The sequence below is a fragment of the Macrobrachium rosenbergii genome, chromosome 42 (assembly GCF_040412425.1).
Source record: "Macrobrachium rosenbergii isolate ZJJX-2024 chromosome 42, ASM4041242v1, whole genome shotgun sequence".
Taxonomy (NCBI): Eukaryota; Metazoa; Arthropoda; class Malacostraca; order Decapoda; family Palaemonidae; genus Macrobrachium; species Macrobrachium rosenbergii.
In genome coordinates, this window is record NC_089782.1 from 33575380 (window position 1) to 33602686 (window position 27307).

General features: G+C 39.1%; 4 protein-coding genes across 6 annotated transcripts in view; 3 read left to right on the top strand and 1 right to left on the bottom strand.

The window, feature by feature from the left end:
* The window catches only part of LOC136828204 (uncharacterized), a 60756-nt gene extending 44742 nt beyond the window's left edge, over positions 1-16014 (top strand). The window contains exons 1-2 of one of the 3 annotated variants that reach the window (XM_067086048.1): positions 13644-13671; positions 14867-16014. In XM_067086048.1, coding sequence (XP_066942149.1) covers positions 13660-13671; positions 14867-15883 — 1029 coding nt within the window. In that variant the 5' untranslated portion in view covers positions 13644-13659 and the 3' untranslated portion in view covers positions 15884-16014. Of the gene's footprint in view, positions 1-13643; positions 13672-14866 lie in introns of those variants that run through there. The other 2 variants (XR_010849955.1, XR_010849956.1) reach the window with 2 other exon arrangements.
* On the bottom strand, positions 4119-8621 carry LOC136828200 (uncharacterized). Its single transcript, XM_067086044.1, has 2 exons — positions 8592-8621; positions 4119-6020 (listed from the first exon to the last, which is right to left on the bottom strand). The coding sequence occupies exons 1-2, from the start codon at positions 8601-8603 to the stop codon at positions 4248-4250; spliced, it is 1785 nt and encodes a 594-aa protein (XP_066942145.1). The 5' UTR covers positions 8604-8621; the 3' UTR covers positions 4119-4247.
* A 3933-nt stretch (positions 16015-19947) lies between the features above and the next one.
* On the top strand, positions 19948-21505 carry LOC136828203 (uncharacterized). The gene is made up of 2 exons (XM_067086047.1): positions 19948-20059; positions 20353-21505. The coding sequence occupies exons 1-2, from the start codon at positions 20048-20050 to the stop codon at positions 21370-21372; spliced, it is 1032 nt and encodes a 343-aa protein (XP_066942148.1). The 5' UTR covers positions 19948-20047; the 3' UTR covers positions 21373-21505.
* A 1166-nt stretch (positions 21506-22671) lies between these two features.
* Positions 22672-26854, top strand: LOC136827791 (uncharacterized). The gene is made up of 3 exons (XM_067085251.1): positions 22672-22801; positions 23136-23311; positions 25708-26854. The coding sequence occupies exons 1-3, from the start codon at positions 22672-22674 to the stop codon at positions 26722-26724; spliced, it is 1323 nt and encodes a 440-aa protein (XP_066941352.1). The 3' UTR covers positions 26725-26854.
* Positions 26855-27307: the final 453 nt, after the last annotated feature.

A 27307-nucleotide genomic window follows, 5' to 3' on the forward strand; every position in this document is an offset into this window, starting at 1 on the left:
AATCCTCCTCCACCATGGCCAAATCCTCCTCCACCATGGCCAAAACCTCCTCCACCATGACCAAAGCCGCCTCCACCATGGCCATAGCCTCCTCCACCATGGCCGTGACCACCTTTTGCAACGACAGCCAGCTGCCTCTGGTAAGCATGGTAGAAGGCATTCTTAGCAGCAGCCACCTCGTAGGTATCAGAGACGGGGATGACCTTCCCTCCGATGCCTGCTGGAACGGAGGAAGCCAAGGGTCCAGTATATCGAGGCTGGTAGTAACCGCCTCCTCCGCCCCCATGAGGATTCCAGCCGGAGCCGTAGGCCTGATAGGGGTCGCCTGCTGAGCACACCCCCAAAAATGCCATAGCAACCTGGAAGTATTTACAGTTCATGGAGAACTTCAATGAATCTTGTAAATTATGGTGAAAAAACCGGGTTGTGGTTTTTAGATATTCAACAAAGAAGCTCGAATGACACCTAATCTCTTGGCACTTACAAAACCCTGAAATTTAAGTTATTGGAAACAATTTTAGGAAACGTTACTTGGAGAGAAAGACAGTGATTTAAACGCCTTCAGATTGTAATTTGAAGTTTTTTGAAAAAACCAAAATCCAATAAGAATTAAATTTATATCTACAAGTGAAAAAATCCCTTCAAACCGAAATATAAGATTTCACAAAGAGGAAATCGCCACATCTCTTACCAGAACCTTCATCGTTGCTTAGTGTTGAAAGAGCCTTTAAGGTACACTGTGATGAATGTCGATTGGCCTCTGCTTTATATACTGTCAAAATCTTTAACCCCACCTCCCACCTCAGCCTCCAGTCCAGGCTGGATGGGGCATACGCCCTACCTTGGGTGGTCAACCGCGAAAATCCCTCTACTGACCGAGAATTACTCTCACAAAATGCAATATGCATAGTCATGCCATGCAATGACAATAGCGTCTGCTTTGTTTTAAGGGGGTGGGGAAAGCAAGATGACCTGCAGTGAATACATCTTAGAACGAGTAACCGCGAGATGGCAGCACGTGATGGAGACACAAAAGAGAAGTGACAATGCCTCATCTAAAATCGCCTTGAGGTCCCGTTTACGAAATGGCCATTAAAAGTAGTATCAAAAGAATAGAAGGAATTGAAGAAAATAATGATGATAATTCAACAGCTCCCACCGGATAAACAGTGACGTAGCTGGCTGGCATTCCATCAGTTGGGGGGCCCTAGGTGGCGCCAAGATATTTTTTGGGGTCCAAAGAAAATTACACAAAAGTAATGTACCAGTTCTGTAATTAGTAAAATATACTATTCTCGAATGTGTCTATCCACGTGAATGAAGGAAAATGATAGTATTGGCAATCAGTAAACTTGTATTTGAAATTATAGAGCTCAATTTTCAGTTAATTTTCAACTTTTACTATATGCAAATGTATCAAATACCATAAGAGTTAAAGTTTAGCTACAAAGGGAATTTCCACTTGGGGAGCCAGTGGGGGTACCAAGCATCTGACTGGGGGGACACCCCCCCCCACGCGCCCCCAATAGCGACGCCACTACGGATAATACTTGTGATTGAATTCACGTCAGTTACTCTGACAGAGTAGGCAATTCTACTTGAAAACGATTATTCAGTTTGCGGTTGCGCTCCAGTTCAGAATACTTTGTTGTCTGTAAATTACGATGTCGTGATTTTTCTCACACGACTGTGATTGCCATTACTATTGTCATTACTTCTCTGTATCGTGATCAGGTACTGCTTCAGTGTGGGGTCTGCGGTGGGAGGTTGAGAACCACTGTAGGATTTATATTTTATTAGTCCCCCCTTGGGAAAATAAACTTTGCAAGGGACGTGAAACAAAAATCTTCTCATTGAATTGATTTATTCAAGCCTGGGCTATTTAGGGACATGAGAATTACTGTCTCATAGCCTCTGCATTGAATTGTATTTAACTGAATTGAATATAGAATTTAGGCCAGAGGCCAAGCACTGGGACCTATGAGGTCATTCAGCGCTGAAACGGAAATTGGGAGTTGAGAGGTTTGAAAGGTGTAACAGGAGGAAGACCTTTTGCACCTGCACTATGAATCAATTTTTAGAGAGGGTTAAGGAAAGTAAAATGCAAGAAAGAGAATATGAAAGGAGGTACAGTAAAACGAACGGAAGGGTTTGCAGCTAGGGACCGAACGCGCGCTTCAAAGAACCTCAAGTAATGCCTACAGTGCACCGCATGAGGCTCACTGACGGCACTACCCTCCTGCGGGGCTCATAGCTTTGGAATTGTCGTTTCCTAGAATCAGGTTCGATACTACTCAATTTGCTGCGAGTTTTATTTTTGGCTACGACTGAAATGTGGAATAGTTTGCCTGGTGCGGTTGTGGAATCTTCTGGCCTCCTAATGTTTAAGCAAACAGCAAATTCATTCTTGATCTCTGATAATGTCTCCTGAATTTCAGACGTATTCGGTTTTATTTTCCGCTCACTCATATTTATTTATTTACTGCCTTTTCTTTTAACTTGTCTCTCTCTCTCTCTCTCTCTCTCTCTCTCTCTCTCTCTCTCTCTCTCTCTCTCTCTCTCTCTGCAGGTTGATTTCCCTTTGGAACCATCTTGGTTTTATAATCAGTTCACTTTGTCCAGTAGGGATTTCAGATGAAGATTTAAAGTCAGAAATAAAAAGGAACACACATAAGAAGAGACTCATTCTGTTCAGTTTGATTCTCCGTAAGATCCGTCAGTACACCTCATGCGGTGCACTGTAGGCATTACTTAAGGTTCTTTGCAGCGACGCTTCGGCCCCCTAGCTGCAACCCCTTTCATACCTTTTACTGTACCGCCGTTCACATTCCCTTTCTCCCACCTTCCTTTCCTCGACCCTCTCCTAACAACTGATTCATAGCGCAACTGCTTTGAGGTTATCCTCCTGTTACGCCTTTCAAACCTTTCTACTGTCAGTTTCCGTTTCAGCGCTGAATGACCTCATCATAACATAGGTCCCAGCGCTTGGTCTTTGGCCTAAATTCTATATTCTGTTCTATTCAATTCAGTTTTATTTGTTGTCTGATTCCGCGTTGTAATTTGGTCCTTAACCGCATGATTTCATGACAATTGAAGGCGGCTGTCAGCTTACAGTTAGATGAACTAATTGAAAGTTCCACTTCCAACTCGATAACTGGTTTCTAAATGAATAAGAAAAGTACTGAAAAGCAATATACATGTGACAGATTAGCGTATAATATATATATATATATATATATATATATATATATATATATATATATATATATATATATATATATATATATATATCAAAAGAAATCTTAACTTCTGTCATATCTTGATTGATGTTCTCACTTTCATCTTGAAGATTTAATAAAAATATATATATATATATATATATATATATATATATATATATATATATATATATATATATATATATATATATATATATATATGCATGTATGTATGTCTCTATGTATGCAATTGCTTTTTCAACATTTCCTGACTGTATTTTATCTTCTTATAATTTTATATATAAATAGTTAGAGACAAATATATATGTATATATGTATATATATATATATATATATATATATATATATATATATATATATATATATATATACATATATATGAATATAATTGCTTTTTTAAGATTTCCTGATAAATTGTCCTAATATTTATTTTTTTAAATTTCACACACACACACACACACACATATATACTGTATATACATATTGATATATATATAAAAGAAAGGTAGAAAGTTTCCTAATCCTTTTCCTTGATTCCTCTCACCCACCTACCTTTTGTTAGTTTCTTTACTGTGGCTGAGCAATTGTATTTTCTTATGGAACTCGTACCCTATGTATGAAAGTTCACTGTGCTGTTGATTCCCAGAATGCAGCTTCTTTTCTGTGCCCTTCTTCAGAAAGGGTATTTCTCTGTAGTGGCGAATCAGAGATGAAACGATCTGTAAAAATCAAGTGATCCTATTTTTCAGAAGGCTGAAATTTGCAATCTAAATCTTTCAGTTCACTTAGACTACTGATCTAACTGATTCAGAAAATACTAAGACCCTTGATAAAACAGAAGCCAGCTTTAAAATGAAGGAATAACAAATAGCCTTTATCAATGAACAACTTTATTTCTAGATTTTTATACACAATTCAACTACGAAAGCCAACAATATCTTATAACAGCAGGAACGACGTGTTGGTAGCATATCTGAGGAGTCAGTCAAGGAGCCAGCAATCATTCGTTTAGTTGAAAACAGCTTCCAGCTGCCTCTGGTATGCCCTCTGGAAGGCACGCTTGGCAGCCAGCACCTCCTGGGTGTAAGGAACCTGTCCTGGAGATCCTGGAAGACCGGCAGGCACTGAGGAGGCGAATGGCCCTGGCCATCTTGGTTGATATGTTGCTGCAGGAACAACCTTCGCCACATATGCAGGGTCAGACTTGGCCTTGTATGCAGGGTCATCCTTTGTTCTGAATTCAGCTGCTGTGCCAGGAACAACCTTCGCCACATATGCAGGGTCAGACTTGGCTTTGTATACGGGGTCATCCTGCGCTTCGAACTTGGCTGAAGTTTCAGGAGCAACCTTTGCCACATACGCAGATGATTTTTCATAGCCATGGCTTGCTAAATATGCAGGGTCAGTCTTTGCTCTGTATGTTGCTGATGTTTGGGGAACAGCCTCGAGCTCATATTTATACGACGTTTCAGGATCATCCTTCACTACGTATACACCTGATGTTGTTGGAACAGCCTTATACAAATATTTATTTGATGTTTCAGGATCAGTCTTTATGATGTATTTAGCTGATCCTGCAGAATAAGGCATTGCTGCATATTCAGCTGCAGTTGCTGGATCAGGCTTATACAGATACTTAGAGGATGTTTCAGGATCAGTCTTTAGTATGTACTTAACTGATGTTTCAGAACCGGGATTTGCTCTGTATGCAGGTGATGTTGCTGGAACAGCCCTGTACAAATTTCTAGCTGATGTTTCAGGATCAGTCTTGAGCACATACTTAGCAGATGAGTCAGAATCAGACTTGATCACATATGAGCCTGATTTATCAGAATCAGCCCCTGTCCTAGACTCAGGTGATGATGCTGGAACAGCCTTGTACAAGTATTTAGATGAAGTTTCAGAATCAGTCTTCAGTACATACTTAGCTGATGAGTCAGAATCAGTCTTGATCACATACGAAGCTGATGCGTCAGAATCAGCCTTTGTTCTGGATTCGGCTGAAGTCTCAGGAGCAACCTTTGCCACATATGCAGATGATTTTTCATAGCCATGGCTTGCTAAATATGCAGGGTCAGTCTTTGCTCTGTATGTAGCTGATGTTTGAGGTACGGCCTCGAGCTCATATTTGTACGATGTCTGAGGATCATCCTTCACTACATACACACCTGATGTTGTTGGAACAGCCTTATACAAATATTTATTTGATGTTTCAGGATCAGTCTTTATGACGTATTTAGCTGATCCTGCAGAATAGGGCATTGCTGCATATTGGGCCGCAGTTGCTGGATCAGGCTTATACAAATATTTGGAGGATGTTTCAGGATCAGTCTTTAGTATGTACTTAACTGATGTTTCAGAACCAGATCTGTATGCAGGTGATGTTGCTGGAACAGCCCTATACAAATATCTAGCAGATGTTTCAGGATCAGTCTTGAGCACATACTTGGCGGATGAGTCAGAATCAGTCTTGATCACATACGAAGCTGGTGCAGACGAATCTTCAGTGGCCTCGAGCTGTGCTTTGTAGGCTCTGTAGAACGCATCAGTAGCAGCCCTGACTTCGGCCGTGTCACTGACGGGCGTGATCCTTCCGTCAACGCCGGCAGGCACAGAGGCAGCGAATGGTCCTCTGTACGCTGGCTGAGGTTCGGTGTACTTGCTGGAGGCAGCAGCTTGTTTGGCAGCTCGGAAAGCTGCGAAGAAGCGAGCTCTCTCAGCTTCCACTTCAGGGGTGTACTGGGCTGAAGCCAGACACACGCCAAACACAGCCAGAACCACCTGGGAGTAGAAACAATGACATGATTTTACTGAATGTGAAGAAGAAATAACACAGATGATGAAATAGTTTCATTGTTACTGGAGATCTTTCCTTGAAGAGAATATTTTATAAATTAATTTACTTCATTCTATGTTTTTTTTATATACGTAGCTTCTCAAAATACAAGGTAAGATGAAGTTAAGTGTACCTTAGTTTTACCAGACCACTGAGCTGATTAACAGCTCTCCTAGGGCTGGCCCGAAGGATTAGACTTATTTTACGCAAGATGGCCAATGTGAGTTTTTCAGTGGCATATATTTTCTTTAGAAACTTTTCATCTCAAAATTAAATTATCAATGATTTTTATGGTTGGGATGAGAATGGTTTTGCCTTCAAATATGATAGAAATTGACCACCACTGTTGCCATTCTGAACAGAACTGTATTTTTAACATCGGCTTTGAAATCTTATTTAGAAAAAGTACAGAAATGTGCTTATCGTTGGTACGAGAATATAAACGTTCGTGAATCACATATAAAATCTATATGAAGTTTTAAGTTCTTCCTTGTGGTTCCTATTTTTCACTGTAATGTCATAGGTTTAGCCCTCTGGTGTTGAAATGAGCTGGAAACACCTTGGGAGCTGAAAGGTATCTCTGAAATTACAAATTTCTCTGGGGTGCCAGGAACCCTCCTCATCATGGCATATGAGGCTGAATGGAGACTTGTGTTGTCACCTTTGTTCTGTCTCAAAAAACATCTCGCAAAATTTTAGATGAAAGAAATTTTGTGGAGGTGTGATGATGTCATGGAAGCATACATTAAATTTTGAGGTGAATCCCAAGCCGGATAAAGATAATAAAAACTTCAAAAGTTCTGTATCAACAAAGAACAAAGGCAAAAGCAGAGATTAGGTCTACTGAAAACTTCAAAAGTTCTGTACCAACAGATGATATATACAAATAAAAATAAATAAATACAAATAAATAATAATGAATAGAATATAAAGTAAATAAATAAAAAATTGATAATAATAAATAAATGATATGTGAAAAGGGCAAAAGTAGAGATTAGGCCTTTTGAAAACTTCAAAAGTTCTGTACCAACAGAATAAAAGGCAAAAGCGATATCAGGCTTTTTGAAAACTTCAAAAGTTCTGTATTAACAGAGAATAAAGGCAAAAGCAGATCTTAGGTCCTTTAAGAACTTCAGAAGTTCTGTACCAACAGAAAAAAAGGCAAAAGCAGATATTAGGTCTGTTGAAAACTTCAACAGATAAAAAGGGCAAAAGCAGGTATTCAGCCTTTTAAAAGCTTCAAAGTTTCTCTACCAACAGAAAAAAAAGACAAAAGCAAAGATTATGCCTTTTGAAAACTTCAAAAGTTCTGTACCAACGGATAAACTGGGGCAAAAGCAGAGATTAGGCCTTTTAAAAACTTCAAAAGTTCTATACTAACAGAGAACAAAGCCAACGCAGGGATTAGGCCTTTTAAAAACTTCAAAAGTTCTGTACCGACAGAGAAAAAAGAAAAAGCAGAGATAAGTTTCTATTAAAAGCTTCAGAAGTTCTCTGAAAACTTCAAAAGTTTTGTACCAACAAAGAACAAAGGCAAAAACAGAGATTAGGTCTATTGAAACTTCAAAAGTTCTGTACCAATGGAGAACAAACACAAAAGCAGAGATTAGATCTTTTAAAAACTTCAAAAGTTCTGTGCCACCAGAGACAAAAGGCGAAACGGAGAATAGGTCTATTGAAAGCTTCAAAAGTTCTGTACCAACAGATAAAAGGAACAAAAGCAGAGATTAGGCCTTTTAATAACTTCAAAAGTTTTGCACCAACAGAGTACAAAGGCAAAAGCAGAGATTAGGTCTATTGAAAACTTCAGAAGTTCTGCACTAACAAAGAACAAAAGCGAAAGCAGTGATTAGGCCTTTTGAAAACTTCAAAAGTTCTGTACTAACAGAGAACAAAGGCAAACGCAGAGATTAGGTCTTTTAAAAACTTCGGAAGTTCTGCACTAACAAAGAACAAAAGAGAAAGCAGAGATTAGGCCTTTTGAAAACTTCAAAAGTTCTGTACTAACAGAGAACAAAGGCAAACGCAGAGATTAGGTCTTTTAAAAACTTCAGAAGTTCTGTACCAACAGAAAAAAAGGCAGATATTAGGCCTTTTAAAAACTTCAAAGGTTCTGTATCAACAGAGAAAAAAGGCAAAAGCAGAGATTAGGCCTTTTGAAAACTTCAAAAGTTCTGTACCAACAGAGAAAAAAGGCGAAAAGTTGAAAAGTTTTGTAGCAACAGAGAAAAATTGTGAAAGTTGAGAAGTTCTGTACCAACAGAGGAAAAAAGGCAAAAGGCAGAGAGATTAGGTCTGATGAAAGCTTGAAAAGTTCTGTACCAACAGACAAAAAGGGCAAACGCAGAGATCAGGCCTTTTAAAAACTTCAAAAGTTAAAAACTTCAAAAGTTCTGTACCAACAGAGAAAATAGGCAGAAGTAGAGATGAGATCTACTGAAAAATTCAGAAGTTCTGTACCAGCTGAGAAAAAAAGGCAAAAATTAGGTTTGACGAAAACTTGAAAATTTCCGTACCAGTGTCCTCATGGTGATGATGAGCAGGTACCGGGCAAACTACGAAGATTCACCAGGAACATGTCCCCTTTTATACGAAATCCCGACGGCCTAAATGCCACAGCTAGCCTAAACCAAAGAGTTCTAGTTCGCCATTTTCGTTAACGGTGGTGTCTTCGCTCGTTTTTTATTTATTTTTATATAAATATTAATTTTTAGCTGACCTTCTTCGGCGCGTCGGGTTATTTTGAATTCTGCTGCATTGAGGATGAGGTTCGTTGCCACTCAAAACAGGTAGGATGAGACTAGGATGTCCCTCCAGTGTACGGGTGTGTACGTGATTCCTTCGAAGCTTCGCCTGGAAGGAGTGTCATCCTTGCGGAGTTATGCCTGAGGTATTACAGCTTTGGGAAGTGAGAAGTAATGGTTGCGTTTCTTCTGCTTGATGTTCTAGTGTCTTTTAGTTTTGTTTTTTGAAAGATTTTTTTTATGACAAATTCGAGGACGAACTTAATATTTTCATTAGTAAAATTTAAGAGACAAAGCCTCACTTATTTATACTCAAAATAAAATGAAAATGATACGTTCAATGTACCTTTTAGTTTTGATTTGTAACAGAAATATTTTAACGACAGATTCGTCGGAGAACTTAATATTTACGTCAGTAAAATTCGAGTGACAAAACCCCACTTATTTCTACTTGAAATAAAATGAAAATGACAAGCAGAAGTTTTAAATAATTCTAAAAAAATCCCGTGACGAAGTTTGAACTAATACTTTCATCAGTAAAGTTTAAGAGACAAAATCCCACTTGTGTACACATGAAATAAAATGAAAATGACACGCAGAATACCGTGACAAAATTTGAAGACTTTTGTTCTACGGAGCTCAAGTAGGCTTAAAATACTTTAACATTCCTGTTCCTGCTTTGTCTCCAAGTCTGTAAGGCATAAATAAGAATAAAACTAAAAAATAAGTGAAGATAAACATTATATGATTCACTGGAGAATTTCAGGTTCCGCGTCTATTTTGGTATTCATTCTGAGGTCTGTTAACAGCAATGATAAAACTTTGTAGAAGCATTCTGGACTTGGATTCATCCACTATTCGGTCAACATACCAATGAGACAGCGATCGCTTTCTTGCCCCTCGCTGGGAGCCATCCTCTGTTAAGGGAAACGGTTTACCTTAGAATTATGATAATAATTAAGATATTTCTGTGATCATTTTTATGATTAGGTGTTCCACCTGATATTTATGTAACTTTTGAAAGAGGTACGAATGACATAAATATCAGACATTTCCATACAATTCGCTTCATTGATTTGAGATTTAGTTCGATGCTCTCTCTCTCTCTCTCTCTCTCTCTCTCTCTCTCTCTCTCTCTCTCTCTCTCTCTGATTAGTCTGTGGTCTTTGATTATGAAGACTCACGTGACATAAGTGCGCAGCATGTAAGAATAAGGGGCCCTTAGCTGGGTAGCGCCGTCAGTGCACCTCACGCGATGCACTGTAGGCATTACTAAAGGCCCTTTGCAGCGTCCCTTCGGCCCCTAGCTGCAAACCCTTTCATTCCTTTTACTGTAACTCAATTCACATTCTCTTTCTTCCATCTTAATTTCCACCCTCCCCTAACAATTGATTCAGAGTGCAACTGCTTTGATGTTTTCCTCCTGTTACACCTTTCAGACCTTTCACTGTCAACTTCCGTTTCATCGCTGAATGACCTCAAAGGTCCCAGTGCTTGGCCTTTGGCCTACACTCTATATTCCATTCCATTCCACAGATAAGGGATGAGCAAGTGAAACTGAGGAGAGCTAAAACGAATAATCTTCATATTTTCCAATACGCTAAATTGTTTGCCAGTGATAGCGTAGAAATAAATATAAAGCTCTATAAAGCTCAATCCCTTTTTCAAATGTGACGAAGCTAAATCACTTCTTCATGACACTTCTGAAGAGGCTAATGTCCCCACCCGTATGATACTTTTCCGTTGAGACTGGGTTATTCCCTTCTCAAAACAAACGTTCCATATGTGACGATGATAAGACCTCTTTTACATAAATCCGTTCGTATTATTGCAAAGCTAAATCTCCACTTACATGAAACTTTTGGGATATGATAAAATAAAATCCATTCTTGTATGAAACTTTATATACACTCATGCACAAAACTTTTCCTAAGTATCAGGACATATTTCGCCTTCAATAAAAACGTTGATGATTAATAAGAAAATTATATTCCCAAACTTCAAGAAATAACCATATATATGCTACATATTTGAAGCTCTTAACAGTTTTCTGAAAAATATTCTATAAAGTGTGGCTGCAGGACACTGACAGATTTTTGCAGAAAATATTTTCAGTTAATAGATGCTAGTTCATACACACGAAGCATTTGACTATTGCTCTCGAGGGGTCTAAAGTGTGAATAAATACGAAATTTCATCTGACACAAAGATGCCGATGAAAATCCCCTTCGTGAAATTGTCGTAGGATAAAAATCAGATTGAGCTTCATAGAGAGAACTTAAGTTCATTAGTACATACGTCCTACTGGTGCAAAAACGAATATTTATTAATGTTTTATTTCGATATTCTGGGTGCTATATGCTGGAGACCCATACCTATGGTATTTTGGGAGGGGACAAAGATACCATAGTCTTCAGTCCTCAGCAGGAACATCATCCAACCCCATTCTTTCTGTAAGGGAAAATGTCTGCAGACCATAGGCAATTTCATTAGAGAGATTTTGAGAGAGGAAAATTGTAATAGATTATGAAGTGTAAAATATTCTCTTGTGAACGTGAGGTCGAACGCTGAGACAGAGACATCAAGAAATGGAGAAGCCGCGACCTCTGTGAAATGGTTATGTCCTGCCTTTGTAGAGGACTTACAAGGCAGAGGCACACGAATGTACGTACCTGAGGAGGGACAATGCAGTAGGTGGAGTGTGATTCGAAGTCCCCCTCTGCAGTAGAGATTCATAATTAATTAATCAGGCTTCCCCTGGGGAATTAATGAAGAAGTTTGGCAGACGTCAATATCGCCAGGACAGTGTAATAAACAAAACAAGGCGAACGAGATTTTTTCCTCAAGGTTGTCATATTATGTACCCAAAATTAAATGAGGAGCCGGTGGATTTCTATAATTATCTGCCCCTGAGGGGGTTAGCGCCGTCAGTGCACCTCACGCTGTGCATTGAATGTGTTACTTAAGGTTCTTTGAAGCGTTCCTTCAGCCCCTGGCTGTAACTCATTTCAGTCCTTTCATTGTACCTCCGTTCATATTCTCTTTCTTCCATCAGACTTTCCTCAACCCTCTCCTGACAATTGATTCGTAGAGAAACAGTTTTTCCTTCTTCTACACTTTTCAGACTGTCAGTTTCAATTTCAGCGCTGAAGGACCCCTATCATAGGTTCCCAGAGCTTGGCCTTTGGCCTAAATTCTATAGTCCTTCCTTCCTAAAATTATTCGGCAGATGTAATGTACAACGGCATTAAGTAAATTGTCCTTATTTCACATATGCAAATCTTCGTTCGATACTTTGGCGATTGTGTCTAACTGATTTTTTAATTAGATTTACTAATCCTTTTCAAGCAATTACCATTATTATGGTTAAAATAACCATCACCGTTATTATTATTATTATTATTATTATTATTATTATTATTATTATTATTATTATTATTATTATTATTATTATTGCTGAGCTCTTTCTGTAAAATTCATCTCGAGAGTAATTCAACGTCCTTGCTCATGAAATCAAATTTATCCTAATTTTTCGAGTCCCTTGAAATGATGACGTGAATGTTTTGAATTCTCAACTGAAGGCAAATTTATTTCATTCCTTTATAGACTCAGAGAGCTGTTATGATAAAGTGTTCTTGTGTTTTCAGTGAGTGTTTTTTGACAACTGGTGGTCGAAAAAGTAGCTTATCGATCTCAAGTACGATTTATGTTGGGTTGAAAGGCTGAATAGTGACCCCCATGCCTAGATGTATGTCTCTCTCTCTCTCTCTCTCTCTCTCTCTCTCTCTCTCTCTCTCTCTCTCTCTCTATAAATACATACGATTTTGATAAAGTTTAAAGTTTTCTCATACCGCACCCTATGTATCCATCCATCTCTCTCTCTCTCTCTCTCTCTCTCTCTCTCTCTCTCTCTCTCTCTCTCTCTCTCTCTCTCTCTCTCTCTATAATACATACGATTTTGATAAAGTTTAAAGTTTTCTCATACCGCACCCTATGTATCCATCCCTCTCTCTCTCTCTCTCTCTCTGAAAGTATACGATTCTCTCTCTCTCTCTCTCTCTCTCTCTCTCTCTCTCTCTCTCTCTCTCTCTGAAAGTATGCAATTTTGATAACGTTTAAAGTTTTCTCTTACTGCTATGCATCTCTCTCTCTCTCTCTCTCTCTCTCTCTCTCTCTCTCTCTCTCTCTCTCTCTCTCTCGCATTCCTGCCAAAGGATCCTGAAATATACAGTATATATATATATATATATATATATATATATATATATATATATATATATATATATATATATATATATATATATATATATATATATATGTTGAACAATTTTCATTTGCATTATAATTTACCTTGGCGTTGCAATCCTGAAGATATTCTTATAAATTTTTCTCATCACTCTTGGTGTTATCAGGTTTCACTGATAAGATGATAGATGACCTTGCGTCCCTTGTCACTTATCTCTTTCATTCCAGTTCTTGATGTTTGCCAGTTGACAATTCTGGTCAATTTATATCCAGGAGTTGAGATGCAAATTTTGGTCAAATATTTTCTTCACGGGATGTTTAAATTCTTCCTCATTACAGAAGATTTCAGTCCATATTACGAACTATTTCACATTTTTTAAGTGTTCAACCTCGCGTCCCTTCGAAGTAAGGGGTAAAATGTCACATTAAAATAATAAATAAAAAAAACCAATGAAGACACTACCGTTAACAAAGTTCGCAAACCAGAATGCTTTGGGCTGACATAGTTGGTCCTTGGGCCGTCTGAATTCGTATAAAAGGGACAAGATCGCGTTGAGTATTCGTAGTTTCTGCCTGGCATCAGCTGATCATCAACATGAGGACTCTGGTAAAGAACTTTTAAGCTTTGAAAGAATCTTAATTCTGCTTTTGCCTTTGTTGTCTATAGTTTAAACTCATCTCTGGTCTAGAAATCTCTCGTAACATGACACTAAAACTGTAGGCTCTTTTTGGTCAGTAAGATCACTGATGTCAATTCTCTCTATAATAAAACTTCAGTAAGTCTGTGATACTTCTTCGAAGTGCCTTCTTGCTGTGACCGCAGTTTGTAAGCCTTTGGTCATTCCTTACATACGTATAAACTATATACAATTATATGTTAAAATGTACCTGCCTGTTAAATTGCATTTACTTACTACATGTCTGCTTCTCTACTGCCTCGCGGCTGTCTGTTGCATTTTAAGTAAAAACGACAACATTAGTACATATTAGCTAACGAAATATACGTTCACTTCGAATGTTCCGTTCAGGGCTTTTAGTGGAAGTTTAAAATTGCAAAGATGTGTATTCGGATCTCACGGATTAACATTCCACAGCCTACGAAAAATCGTGTGGGCAGAATCTTGAATATAGTTTCCTATTGCGATTTTACAATGTTTTCAAACATCATCTTAATCTTCATTTTTCGGTGTTGCTGGATACTTAAACAAAAGTCAAGCACAGTCAAATATACTTAGGGGTGACAACTAGATCTCCCTCCAAAGTCACGTGCCAGGATGAGGAAGGTGTCTTGCACCCCTGGAAAAGTGACAGTTTCTGACGTAACTTACAGCTCCTCGAGGTGTTCCCAGCTCATTTCAACACCAGGGGGCTAAACTTGTGATAACATATAGTGAGGAGCATGAAATACAAGGAAAAGACTTAAAATTGAATACAGATTTTATGTGTGACACTAACGTTTATATTGTTACATCCACGATAAACGCTTTTATGTACTTTCCCTAAATAAGTTTTCAAAGCCTATGCAAAAATTTCAGTTTATTCATAATGGCAACACTGGAAGTCAACTTCAATTATATCTGAAGATAAAGCAATTCTTATTCTAAACACAGTCATGAAAATTTTATTTTTAGATCAAAAGTTACTTAAGAAAATGTAAGCCAATGCAAAACTCACATTGACAATTTTACCTTGCATTTTGAGGAGCTAAATATATCAAATAACACAGAATGAAGTAGTTTTGCATTATCTTTGTTCTCTCTTCTTCACACTCAGTAAGAACATGTCATTGTTTCTACTCCCAGGTGGTTCTGGCTGTGTTTGGCGTGTGTCTGGCTTCTGCCCAGTTCACCCCAGAAGTGGAGGCCGAGAGAGCTCGCTTCTTCGAAGCTTTCCGAGCTGCCAAACAAGCTGCTGCCTCCAGCAAGTACACAGAACCATACAGAGGACCCTTCGCTGCCACTGTGCCTGCCGGCGTTGATGGAGGGGTCACGCCCGTCAGTGACACAGCCGAAGTCAAGGCTGCTACTGATGAGTTCTTCAGAGCCTACAAAGCACAAGTTGAGGCCACCAAAGGTTCAGCTCCATATTCTGCAAGGGCTGCTCCTGCAGAATCAGCTTCATATGTGCTCAAGACTGACCCTGCAACATCAGCTAAGTATGTGCTAAAGACTGATACTGCAACATCAAATAGATATTTGTATAAGGCTGTTCCAGCAACATCACCTGAATACAGATCTGGTTCTGAAACATCAGTTAAGTATTTACTGAAGACTGATCCTGCAACATCCTCTAAATATCTGTATAAGCCTGATCCAGCAACTGCAGCTGAATATGCAGCAATGCCTTATTCTGCAGGATCAGCTAAATACGTCGTAAAGACTGATCCTCAAACATCAAATAAATATCTGTATAAGGCTGTTCCAACAACATCAGGGACATACGTAGTCAAGGACGATCCTCAAACAGCACATAAATATGAGCTCCAGGCTGTTCCTCAAACATCAGCTACATACAGAGCAAAGACTGATCCTGCATATTTAGCAAGCCACGGTTATTCAAAATCCCCTGTATATGTCGCTGAATTCAGAGCAAAGGGTGACCCAGCATACAAAGCAAATTCTGACCCTACATATGTGGCGAAGGTTGTTCCTGCAGCAACATATGGCCAGCAACCAAGATGGCCAGGACCATTCGCCTCCTCAGTACCTGCTGGCCTTCCAGGCTCTCCCGGACAGGTTCCTTACACTCAGGAAGTGCTGGATGCCAAATACGCTTTCCAGAAGGCGTACCAGAGGCAGCTGGATGCTGTGTCCAACTAAGTGAAGGATTGCGGGCCCCTTGACTGACTCCACAGATATGCTACCAACATGTCATTCCTGCTGTTATAAGATATGTCTGACTTTTATGAATGCATTTTGTATAGAATCCTAGAAATAAAATTGATTCACTGATAAAAGCTGTTTGTTATTTCTATATTTTAAAATCTGTATCTCTTTTGTCCTACTATTTACTGACTCAGTTAGCTTAGTAGCCTAAATGAACTAAAACACTGAGGTGGTAATTTTCAGCCTACTAAAAAATAGCAGTTTTATTTTACAGATCATTTGATCTACAGATCACAGCTATGACAAAATCCCCTTTCTGAAGAAGGGCACAGAAAAGATGCACCATTTGGGGAATCAACAACACAGTAAGTTTTATCCCCCCCAAAAACAATAAACGCTGAGTAATAACAAAGAAACTACCAACAAAAAAGTGGGTGGGTGAAGGAAATCAAAGAAAAATTCCCCATTGGGATATTACAGATTGATTCACGGATACATCAACGCCACTGTGACACTTCTCCCAGAAAGTAAGGTTTTATAGAAATAAGAAAAAGCGGGCAAGACCATATTGATGTCAGGCACAGCAAAACACAGCTACCTGTTAATAACAAGCATCAAGTAACCGTGGAATTTTGGCCTAAATTTGTCTATGTGTTTGTATATGTAACTATCGGGGAATCTATATCTGTTCATATATTTACTTGCTATACTCTTCAAATTGTTTTCTTTTTCTTCACATATAGAATTATTTGTCTGTAAAAGATTGCTTTGCAAGTGAATTACCTTATGAGTTTGTTGCTCTTTGATGCTTGCAAATTTTGGATAATAATAATTATAGTAATAATACCTCAGAAGAAGACCCCTGTAAAATAGATTTCATTGAACCATATGGCTGCCTGGATACCATTGGACTTCTGTTGTAGTTTCTTAATCTCTCGAATGAGTTTCTTTGTAGCAGCAGGTAAATCATACAGCAGTTCTGTAAAGTTCTTTAGTTCCTTGATGTTTAAGTAGAGCTTTGTACCATTTTTCAAAAAGCAAACGAAGCCAAGGGTACAACTGTGACATACTAAACCTACAAGCAGGTTTACAGAAATTTTTGGCTATTATTGGTTGGTTATCAAAGCTGAGGGGATGGAATTCCTACTGGCAGTATTGGTTGTCAAGAGTCTTTTACCAATGTACCCGTCAGTGGAACAATGCGGATGATCCTTGACAGGGTCTACAGAAATGATTCTACCCCAATATTGGATGTTCCAGGGAGATCCTGACAGCATCTGCACGAGACCTGCACTATGTAGGCCCCATTCATTGATCAACAAGGGCAAATGTGGACGCAGACTGACAGAGTAGCCATGGGTTCTCCTCTTGGAGTGCAGTTCACCAACCTTTATTTAGGGGTTATAGAGCAGTGTTTCCTCAGCTGGGCCCCCAGACCAGCTGCATACGTTTGGTGTATTGATGACAGCTTCATCAATGTCGCCGACGAAGAAGAACTGGAGACACTCAGGCACATCTTTGAGGGTGAATTTGTTCTGCACTTCACTTGTGAGTGAAGTGTGGAAGGCACCATTTCCTTTTCGGACATCCATGTCGCCAGCAATACTCAAAGTTTTCACATGCAGGTCCACTGTAAATTTACCAACATTGGGCTCTGCCTCAATGGTCAATAGTGAATGAATGCCCAGAAAAATCAAAATCCTGTCATGAATGCCTACGTTCTTACCTTCTCACACTGTTCTTGGAATACCAAGAACATTCTTACCGCTTGGTCACCAAGGTGACATGAAATGCCACTGACAGGTGGTATTGTCAGTAGAACTACACCCTCGGCGAGAATGAGAGGACGATTAGAATGTTCTACAAGGGCTACATGAGCACTGAGTATAAGAAAGATGAAGCAGCCTTGAAGGATGTTATTGGCGCCCATGTAAAACACACCAATGCAAACAAAAAGCCAACCTTACAATCTACTACAAACACCAGAAGACTGCTCAGTACCTGATGAGGAATAGCCCCATCACTGGCAATGATCCCATGAAGAGGAGAGGAGAGGTTTGCCAAATATCATACCCTGAGAATGGATGATGCCATTCGTACATAGGTATGAGTGACTATGACTCAACTCTCCAAGAGGACTGCAGTTCACCTACATAAAGGGGCAGTATACCAACATTACACGAGTGAACACAGCAGTGTCCTCCAAATGTCTGCAGATCGTAAGAAGCGCAAGAATCCTAGAAGGCGACAACAACCATTGATGCCTCTGATATGAGTAGACCCTCACCATCCTCCAATTGAAGCCATTGCTGAATGTAATCCAGAAGACACTTCTTCCCCCTATCACCATCAGGAGAACAGCAAGATGCATCCCTGGGATAACAGTTCAGCTGCTTACTACCTCAGGCAGCTTGCCCTACGACCAGAACTCCCAAAACTTGGCGCCAGCCAATCAGTGACTAAATCAAATGGCCAGATTCAACCAGATGAGTCATTGCACTCCCAGCCAATAGCAGTTGCCCCACCCCCAAGATTTGACAACCAATCACATATTGCCAAAAAATGTCTGTAAGCTCACCTCTGTGTATAAATATGGCATAGTTGTACCCTTGATTTCATTTGCCTTTTGAAAAATGGTAGAAAGGTCTACCAAACGTCAAGGAATAAATGAACTTTGGACAGCTGCTGTATGGTTTACCTGCTGCTACAAAGAGAGATTGAGAAACTACAATACAAACTCAAAGACATTCAGAAGGCCATACTGTCAGTGAATAAAAATAATAATAATATTTTTTATTATTATTATAAACATTACTTTGCTATTTATATATATATATATATATATATATATATATATATATATATATATATATATATATATATATATATATATATAAAATATATATGGATATGAAGATATTTATTTATATATATATATAGATATATATATATATATATATATATATATATATATATATATATATATATATATATATATATATATATATATATATACACTAAATTCAAACTAACAATGAATATTGATGGTGCCTTTTTAGATGAATTCTCTGATTTTTTCATTATTTACTATTCTTTTTTTAAGTAATTACTATTATTATAGTTCAAATGATTACCATCGTCATTATTATCGTTATAGTCCCATATACTGGTAATACTTTTATTTTCCAACTTGTTGCTGTAAAACTCATCTCAAGAATATTTACAGTAAACATCCATGCTTATGGAATCAAATTTATCCTAATTTTTCGAGACCCGTTCAATGACGACATGAATGTTTTAAACTCTCAACTAAAGGTAAATTCATTAATTCCTTTTAGACTCAGGGAGTTGTTATGCAAATGTGTTCTATTTTAAGTGAGGTTTTACGAGAGGAGGTCGAAAAAGTAGCTTACTGATCTCAAGTACGATTTATGTTGGGTTGAAAGGCTTGGTTAGTGACCCCTGTGTCTAGATATATGTTTCTCTCTCTCTCTCTCTCTCTCTCTCTGAATGCATACGATTTTAGCTTTCTTCCTACTGCTCCCAATGTATCCATCTCTCTCTCTCTCTCTCTCTCTCTCTCTCTCTCTCTCTCTCTCTCTCTCTCTCTCTCTCTCTCATCGTAGGACCTGAAATGTGAAAGATAACGATTTGCTTTTGCATTACAAATTTCTTTGGCATTACCATCCTAAGTTTTTTTTTTTTAAATTTCTCATTCTTGATGTTATCAGGTTTCACTGTTAAGATAATAGATGATACTGTGTCCCTTCTCACTTGTCTCTTTCATTCCAGTTCTTGATGTTTGCCTTTTGCCAATTCTGGCCACTTTATGTCCAGGAGTTGAGATGCAAATTTTGGTCAAATATTTTCTTCACAGGATGCTTAAATTCTTCCTCAATACGGGAGATTTCAGTCCATATTATGAACTATTCCGCATTTTTTAAGTGTTCAACCTCGCTTCCCTTCGAAGTAAAGGACAAAATGTCACATTAAAATAATAAATAAAAAGACCAGTGGAGACACTACCGTTAACAAAATTTGCAAACCAGAATGCTTTGGGCTGACATAGTTGGTCCTTGGGCCGTCCGAATTCGTATAAAAGGGACAAGATCGCGTTGAGTGTTCGTAGTTTCTGCCTGGCATCAGCTGATCATCAACATGAGGACTCTGGTAAAGGACTCTTAAGTTTTGAAAGAATCTTAATTCTGCTTCTGCCTTTGTTGTCTATAGTTTAACCTCATCTCTGGTCAAGAAATCTCTCGTAACATGACAGTGAAATTGTGGACCCTTTTTGGTCAGTAAGATAATACGAAGTAATGTTTAAAACCATCAGAATGTTTATTAGTGCAAAATATAAAATATTCTCTTTAAATAAAGGTCTCCAATAACAGCGAACTGTTTGCAACATCTGTGTCATCTCTTCTTCATATAAAGTAAGAACATGTCATTGTTTCTTCTCTCAGGTGGTTCTGGCTGTGTTTGGCGTGTGTCTGGCTTCCGCCCAGTTCACCCCAGAAGTGGAAGCCGAGAGAGCTCGCTTCTTCGAAGCTTTCCGAGCTGCCAAACAAGCTGCTGCCTCCAGCAAGTACACAGAACCATACAGAGGACCCTTCGCTGCCACTGTGCCTGCCGGTGTCGATGGAAGGGTCACCCCCGTCAGTGACACAGCCGAAGTCAAGGCTGCTACTGATGAGTTCTTCAGAGCCTACAAAGCACAAGTTGAGGCCACCAAAGGTTCAGCTCCATATTCTGCAAGGGCTGCTCCTGCAGAATCAGCTTCATATGTGCTCAAGACTGACCCTGCAACATCAGCTAAGTATGTGCTAAAGACTGATACTGCAACATCAAATAGATATTTGTATAAGGCTGTTCCAGCAACATCACCTGAATACAGATCTGGTTCTGAAACATCAGTTAAGTATTTACTGAAGACTGATCCTGCAACATCCTCTAAATATCTGTATAAGCCTGATCCAGCAACTGCAGCTGAATATGCAGCAATGCCTTATTCTGCAGGATCAGCTAAATACGTCGTAAAGACTGATCCTCAAACATCAAATAAATATCTGTATAAGGCTGTTCCAACAACATCAGGGACATACGTAGTCAAGGACGATCCTCAAACAGCACACAAATATGAGCTCCAGGCTGTTCCTCAAACATCAGCTACATACAGAGCAAAGACTGATCCTGCATATTTAGCAAGCCACGGTTATTCAAAATCCCTGTATATGTCGCTGAATTCAGAGCAAAGGGTGACCCAGCATACAAAGCAAATTCTGACCCTGCATATGTGGCGAAGGTTGTTCCTGCAGCAACATATGGCCAGCAACCAAGATGGCCTGGACCATTCGCCTCCTCAGTACCTGCTGGCCTTCCAGGCTCTCCCGGACAGGTTCCTTACACTCAGGAAGTGCTGGATGCCAAATATGCTTTCCAGAAGGCGTACCAGAGGCAGCTGGATGCTGTGTCCAACTAAGTGAAGGATTACGGGCCCCTTGACTGACTCCACAGATATGCTACCAACACGTCATTCCTGCTGTTATAAGATATGTCTGACTTTTATGAATGCATTTTGTATAGAATCCTAGAAATAAAATTGATTCACTGATAAAAGCTGTTTGTTATTTCTATATTTTAAAATCTGTATCTCTTTTGTCCTACTATTTACTGACTCAGTTAGTTTAGTAGCCTAAATGAACTAAAAGACTGAGGTGGTAATTTTCAGCTTACTGAAAAATAGCGTAGTTTCATTTTACAGATCATTTAATCTACAGATCACAGCTACGACAAAATCCCCTCTCTGAAGAATGGGACAGAAAAGATGCACCATTTGGGGAATCAGCAACACAGTAAGATTTATCTCCCCGCAAAAAAATAAATGCTGAGTAATAACAAAGAAACTACCAACAAAAAAGTGGGAGGATGAATGAAATCAAAGAAAAATTCCCCATTGGGATATTACAGATTGACTCATGGATACATCAACGCCACCGTGACACTTCTTCCAGAAAATAAGGTTTAATAGAAATAAGAAAAAGCGGGCAAGGCCATATTGATGTCAGGCACAGCAAAACACAGCTACCTGTTAATAACAAGCATCGAGTAACCGTGGAATTTTGGCCTAAATTTGTCTACGTGTTTATATATTTAACTATCGGGGAATCTATATCTGTTCATATATTTACTTGCTATACTCTTCAAATTGTTTTCTTTTTCTTCACATATAGAACTATTTCTCTACGAAAGATTGCTTTGCAAGTGAATTACCCTATGAGTTTGTTGCTCTTTGATGCTTGCAAATTTTGGATAATAATATTTATAGTAATAATACCTCAGAAGAAGACCCCCGTAAAACAGATTTCATTGAACCATATGGCTGCCTGGATACCACTGAGTTTCTATTGTAGTTTCTTAATCTCTCGAATTAATTTCTTTGTAGCAGCAGCTAAATCATACAGCAGTTCTGTAAAGTTCTTTAGTTCCTTGATGTTTAAGTAGAGCTTTGTACCATTTTTCAAAAGGCAAACGAAGCCAAGGGTACAACTGTGACATACTAAACCTACAAGCAGGTTTACAGAAATTTTTGGCTATTATTGATTGGTTATCAAAGCTGAGGGGATGGAATTCCTACTGGCAGTATTGGTTGTAGAGAGCCTTTTACCAATGTACCCGTCAGTGGAACAATGCGGATGATCCTTGACAGGGTCTACAGAGATGGTTCTACCCCAATATTGGATGTTCCAGGGAGATCCTGACAGCATCTGCACGAGACCTGCACTATGCAGGCCCCATTCATTGATCAACAAGGGCAAATGTGGACGCAGATTGACGGAGTAGCCATGGGTTCTCCTCCTCTTGGTGTGAAGTTCACCAACCTTTATCTAGGTGTTATCGAGCAGCGTTACCTCGGTTGGATCCCCTGACCAGCTGCATACGTTTGGTGTATTGATGACACCTTCATCAATGTCGCCGACGAAGAAGAACTGGAGACACTCAGGCACACCTTTGAGGATGAATTTGTTCTGCACTTCACTTGTGAGAGAAGTGTGGATGGCACCATTCCCTTTTTGGACATCCATGTCGCCAGCAATACTCAAGGCTTTCACATGCAGGTCCACTGTAAGCTTATCAACATTGGGCTCTGCCTCAATGGTCAATAGTGAATGAATGCCCAGAAAAATTTAAATCCTCTGTCATGAATGCCTACGTTCTTACCTTCTCACACTGTTCTTGGAATACCAAGAACATTCTTACCATCGTGTCACCAAGGAAACAAGAAATGCCACTGACAGGTGGTATTGTCAAGAGAACCACACCCTCGGCGAGAATGAGAGGACGATTAGACTCTTCTACAAGGGCTACATGAGCACTGAGTATAAGAAAGATGAAGCAGCCTTGAAGGATATTATTGGCGCCCATGTAAAACCCACCAATGCAAACAAAAAGCCAACCTTACAATGATCCCATGAAGAGGAGAGGAGAGGTTTGCCAAATATCATACCCTGAGAATGGATGATGCCATTCGTACATCAGTATGACTATGACTCAACTCTCCAAGAGGACTGCAGTTCACCGACATAAAGGGCCAGTATACCAACACTACATGAGGGAACGCAGCAGTGTCCCCCAAATGCCTGCAGATCGCAAGAAGCGCAAGAATCCTAGAAGGCGACAACAACCATTGACGCCTCTGATATGAGTAGACCATCACCATCCTCCAATTGAAGCCATTGCTGAATGTAACCCAGAAAACACTTCTTCTCCCCATCACCATCAGGAGAACAGCAAGGTGCATCCCTGGGATAACAATTCAGCTGCTTACTACCTCAGGCAGCTTGCCCTACGACCAGAACTCCCAAAACTTGGCGCCAGACAATCAGCGACTAAATCAAATGGCCAGACTCACCCAGAGGAGTCATTGCACTCCCAGCCAATAGCAGTTGCCCCACCCCCAAGATTTGACAACCAATCACATATTGCCAAAAAATGTCTGTAAGCTCACCTCTGTGTATAAATATGGCATAGTTGTACCCTTGATTTCATTTGCCTTTTGAAAAATGGTAGAAAGGTCTACAGAAACGTCAAGGAATAAATGAACTTTGGACAGCTGCTGTATGGTTTACCTGCTGCTACAAAGAGAGATTGAGAAACTACAATACAAACTCAAAGACATTCAGAAGGCCATACTGTCCAGTGAATAAAAATAATAATAATATTTTTTTATTATTATTATAAACATTACTTTGCTATTTATAAATATATATATATATATATATATATATATATATAAAATATATATGGATATGAAGATATTTATATATATATATATATATATATATATATATATATATATATATATATATATATACGTACACTAAATTCAAACTAACAATGAATATTGATGGTGCCTTTTTAGATGAATTCTCTGATTTTTTCATTATTTACTATTCTTTTTTTTTAAGTAATTACTATTATTATAGTTCAAATGATTACCATCGACTTTATTATCATTATAGTCCCAGATACTGGTAATACTTTTATTTTCTAACTTGTTGCTGTAAAACTCATCTCAAGGGTATTTACAGTAAACATCCATGCTTAAGGAATCAAATTTATCCTAATTTTTCGAGACCCGTTCAATGACGACATGAATGTTTTAAACTCTCAACTAAAGGTAAATTCATTAATTCCTTTTAGACTCAGGGAGTTGTTATGCAAATGTGTTCTATTTTAAGTGAGGTTTTACGAGACGAGGTCGAAAAAGTAGCTTATTGATCTCAAGTACGATTTATGTTGGGTTGAAAGGCTTGGTCAGTGACCCCTGTGTCTAGATATATGTTTCTCTCTCTCTCTCTCTCTGAATGCATACGATTTTAGCTTTCTTCCTACTGCTCCCAATGTATCCATCTCTCTCTCTCTCTCTCTCTCTCTCTCTCTCTCTCTCTCTCTCTCTCTCTCTCTCATCGTATCCAAAGGACCTGAAATGTGAAAGATAACGATTTGCTTTTGCATTACAAATTTCTTTGGCATTACCATCCTAAGGTTTTTTTTATAAAATTTCTCATCAGTCTTGGTGTTATCAGGTTTCACTGATAAGATAATAGATGATACTGTGTCCCTTCTCACTTGTCTCGTTCATTCCAGTTCTTGATGTTTGCCTTTTGCCAATTCTGACCACTTTGTGTCCAGGAGTTGAGATGCAAATTTTGGTCAAATATTTTCTTCACGGGATGCTTAAATTCTTCCTCATTACGGGAGATTTCACTCCATATTATCAACTATTCCACATTTTTTAAGTGTTCAACCTCGCTTCCCTTCGAAGTAAAGGACAAAATGTCACATTAAAATAATAAATAAAAAGACCAGTGGAGACACTACCGTTAACAAAATTCACAAACCAGAATGCTTTGGGCTGACATAGTTGTTCCTTGGGCCGTCCGAATTCGTATAAAAGGGACAAGATCGCGTTGAGTGTTCGTAGTTTCTGCCTGGCATCAGCTGATCATCAACATGAGGACTCTGGTAAAGGACTTTTAAGTTTTGAAAGAATCTTAATTCTGCTTCTGCCTTTGTTGTCTATAGTTTAACCTCATCTGTGGTCAAGAAATCTCTTGTAACATGACAGTGAAATTGTGGACCCTTTTTGGTCAGTAAGATAGTACGAAGTAATGTTTAAAACCATCAGAATGTTCATTAGTACAAAATATGAAATATTCTCTTTAAATAAAGGTCTCCAATAACAGTGAACTGTTTGTAACATCTGTGTCATCTCTTCTTCACACTCAGTAAGAACATGTCATTGCTTCTTCTCTCAGGTGGTTCTGGCTGTGTTTGGCGTGTGTCTGGCTTCCGCCCAGTTCACCCCAGAAGTGGAAGCCGAGAGAGCTCGCTTCTTCGAAGCTTTCCGAGCTGCCAAACAAGCTGCTGCCTCCAGCAAGTACACAGAACCATACAGAGGACCCTTCGCTGCCACTGTGCCTGCCGGTGTCGATGGAAGGGTCACCCCCGTCAGTGACACAGCCGAAGTCAAGGCTGCTACTGATGAGTTCTTCAGAGCCTACAAAGCACAAGTTGAAGCCACCAAAGGTTCAGCTCCATATTCTGCAAGGGCTGCTCCTGCAGAATCAGCTTCATATGTGCTCAAGACTGACCCTGCAACATCAGCTAAGTATGTGCTAAAGACTGATACTGCAACATCAAATAGATATTTGTATAAGGCTGTTCCAGCAACATCACCTGAATACAGATCTGGTTCTGAAACATCAGTTAAGTATTTACTGAAGACTGATCCTGCAACATCCTCTAAATATCTGTATAAGCCTGATCCAGCAACTGCAGCTGAATATGCAGCAATGCCTTATTCTGCAGGATCAGCTAAATACGTCGTAAAGACTGATCCTCAAACATCAAATAAATATCTGTATAAGGCTGTTCCAACAACATCAGGGACATACGTAGTCAAGGACGATCCTCAAACAGCACACAAATATGAGCTCCAGGCTGTTCCTCAAACATCAGCTACATACAGAGCAAAGACTGATCCTGCATATTTAGCAAGCCACGGTTATTCAAAATCCCCTGTATATGTCGCTGAATTCAGAGCAAAGGGTGACCCAGCATACAAAGCAAATTCTGACCCTGCATATGTGGCGAAGGTTGTTCCTGCAGCAACATATGGCCAGCAACCAAGATGGCCTGGACCATTCGCCTCCTCAGTACCTGCTGGCCTTCCAGGCTCTCCCGGACAGGTTCCTTACACTCAGGAAGTGCTGGATGCCAAGTATGCTTTCCAGAAGGCGTACCAGAGGCAGCTGGATGCTGTGTCCAACTAAGTGAAGGATTGCGGGCCCCTTGACTGACTCCACAGATATGCCACCAACACGTCATTCCTGCTGTTATAAGATATGTCTGACTTTTATGAATGCATTTTGTATAAAATCCTAGAAATAAAATTGACTCATTGACAAAGGCTATTTGCTACTCCTCTACTTCAAAATCTGTATCTCTTTTGTGCAAGTATGACTGAATCAGTTGGTTCAGCAGCCTAAATGAACTAAGAGACTGAGGTGGCAATCTTCAGCCTTCTGAAAAATAGCATTATGTGTTTTTACAGATCGTTTAATATCTCAATCACCACTACAAAGAAATGCCCTTTCTGAAGATCACAGAAAAGATGTAACACTCAGGGAATCCACAACACATCGAACTTTTCTCCCCTTAGAGTAAGATTTCTAAGAAAAAATAATTGCTAAGTCATAGAGCAGAAACTATCAAAAATCAGGAAGTTGATGGCGTCCCTTCAGATGAATTTACTAAGTCTCAAAAGAGACTTCTGTTTCCCTTCTTTCTATGGTCCATATTTGGCTGCGTCAGCAGTGCTTCAGAAGTCTTTGGGCATACTGGGTTATTTCCCTT

Bases quoted from the DNA above. Each gene is read 5' to 3' on its own strand.
- LOC136827791 (XM_067085251.1), top strand. From the start codon at position 22,672: ATGCAGGCCCCATTCATTGATCAACAAGGGCAAATGTGGACGCAGATT. The intron at 22,802-23,135 runs GTTGGATCCCCT...TGGAATACCAAG, and splicing joins TATCGAGCAGCGTTACCTCG to AACATTCTTACCATCGTGTC. The intron at 23,312-25,707 runs GTAAAACCCACC...TTCTTCTCTCAG, and splicing joins AGGATATTATTGGCGCCCAT to GTGGTTCTGGCTGTGTTTGG.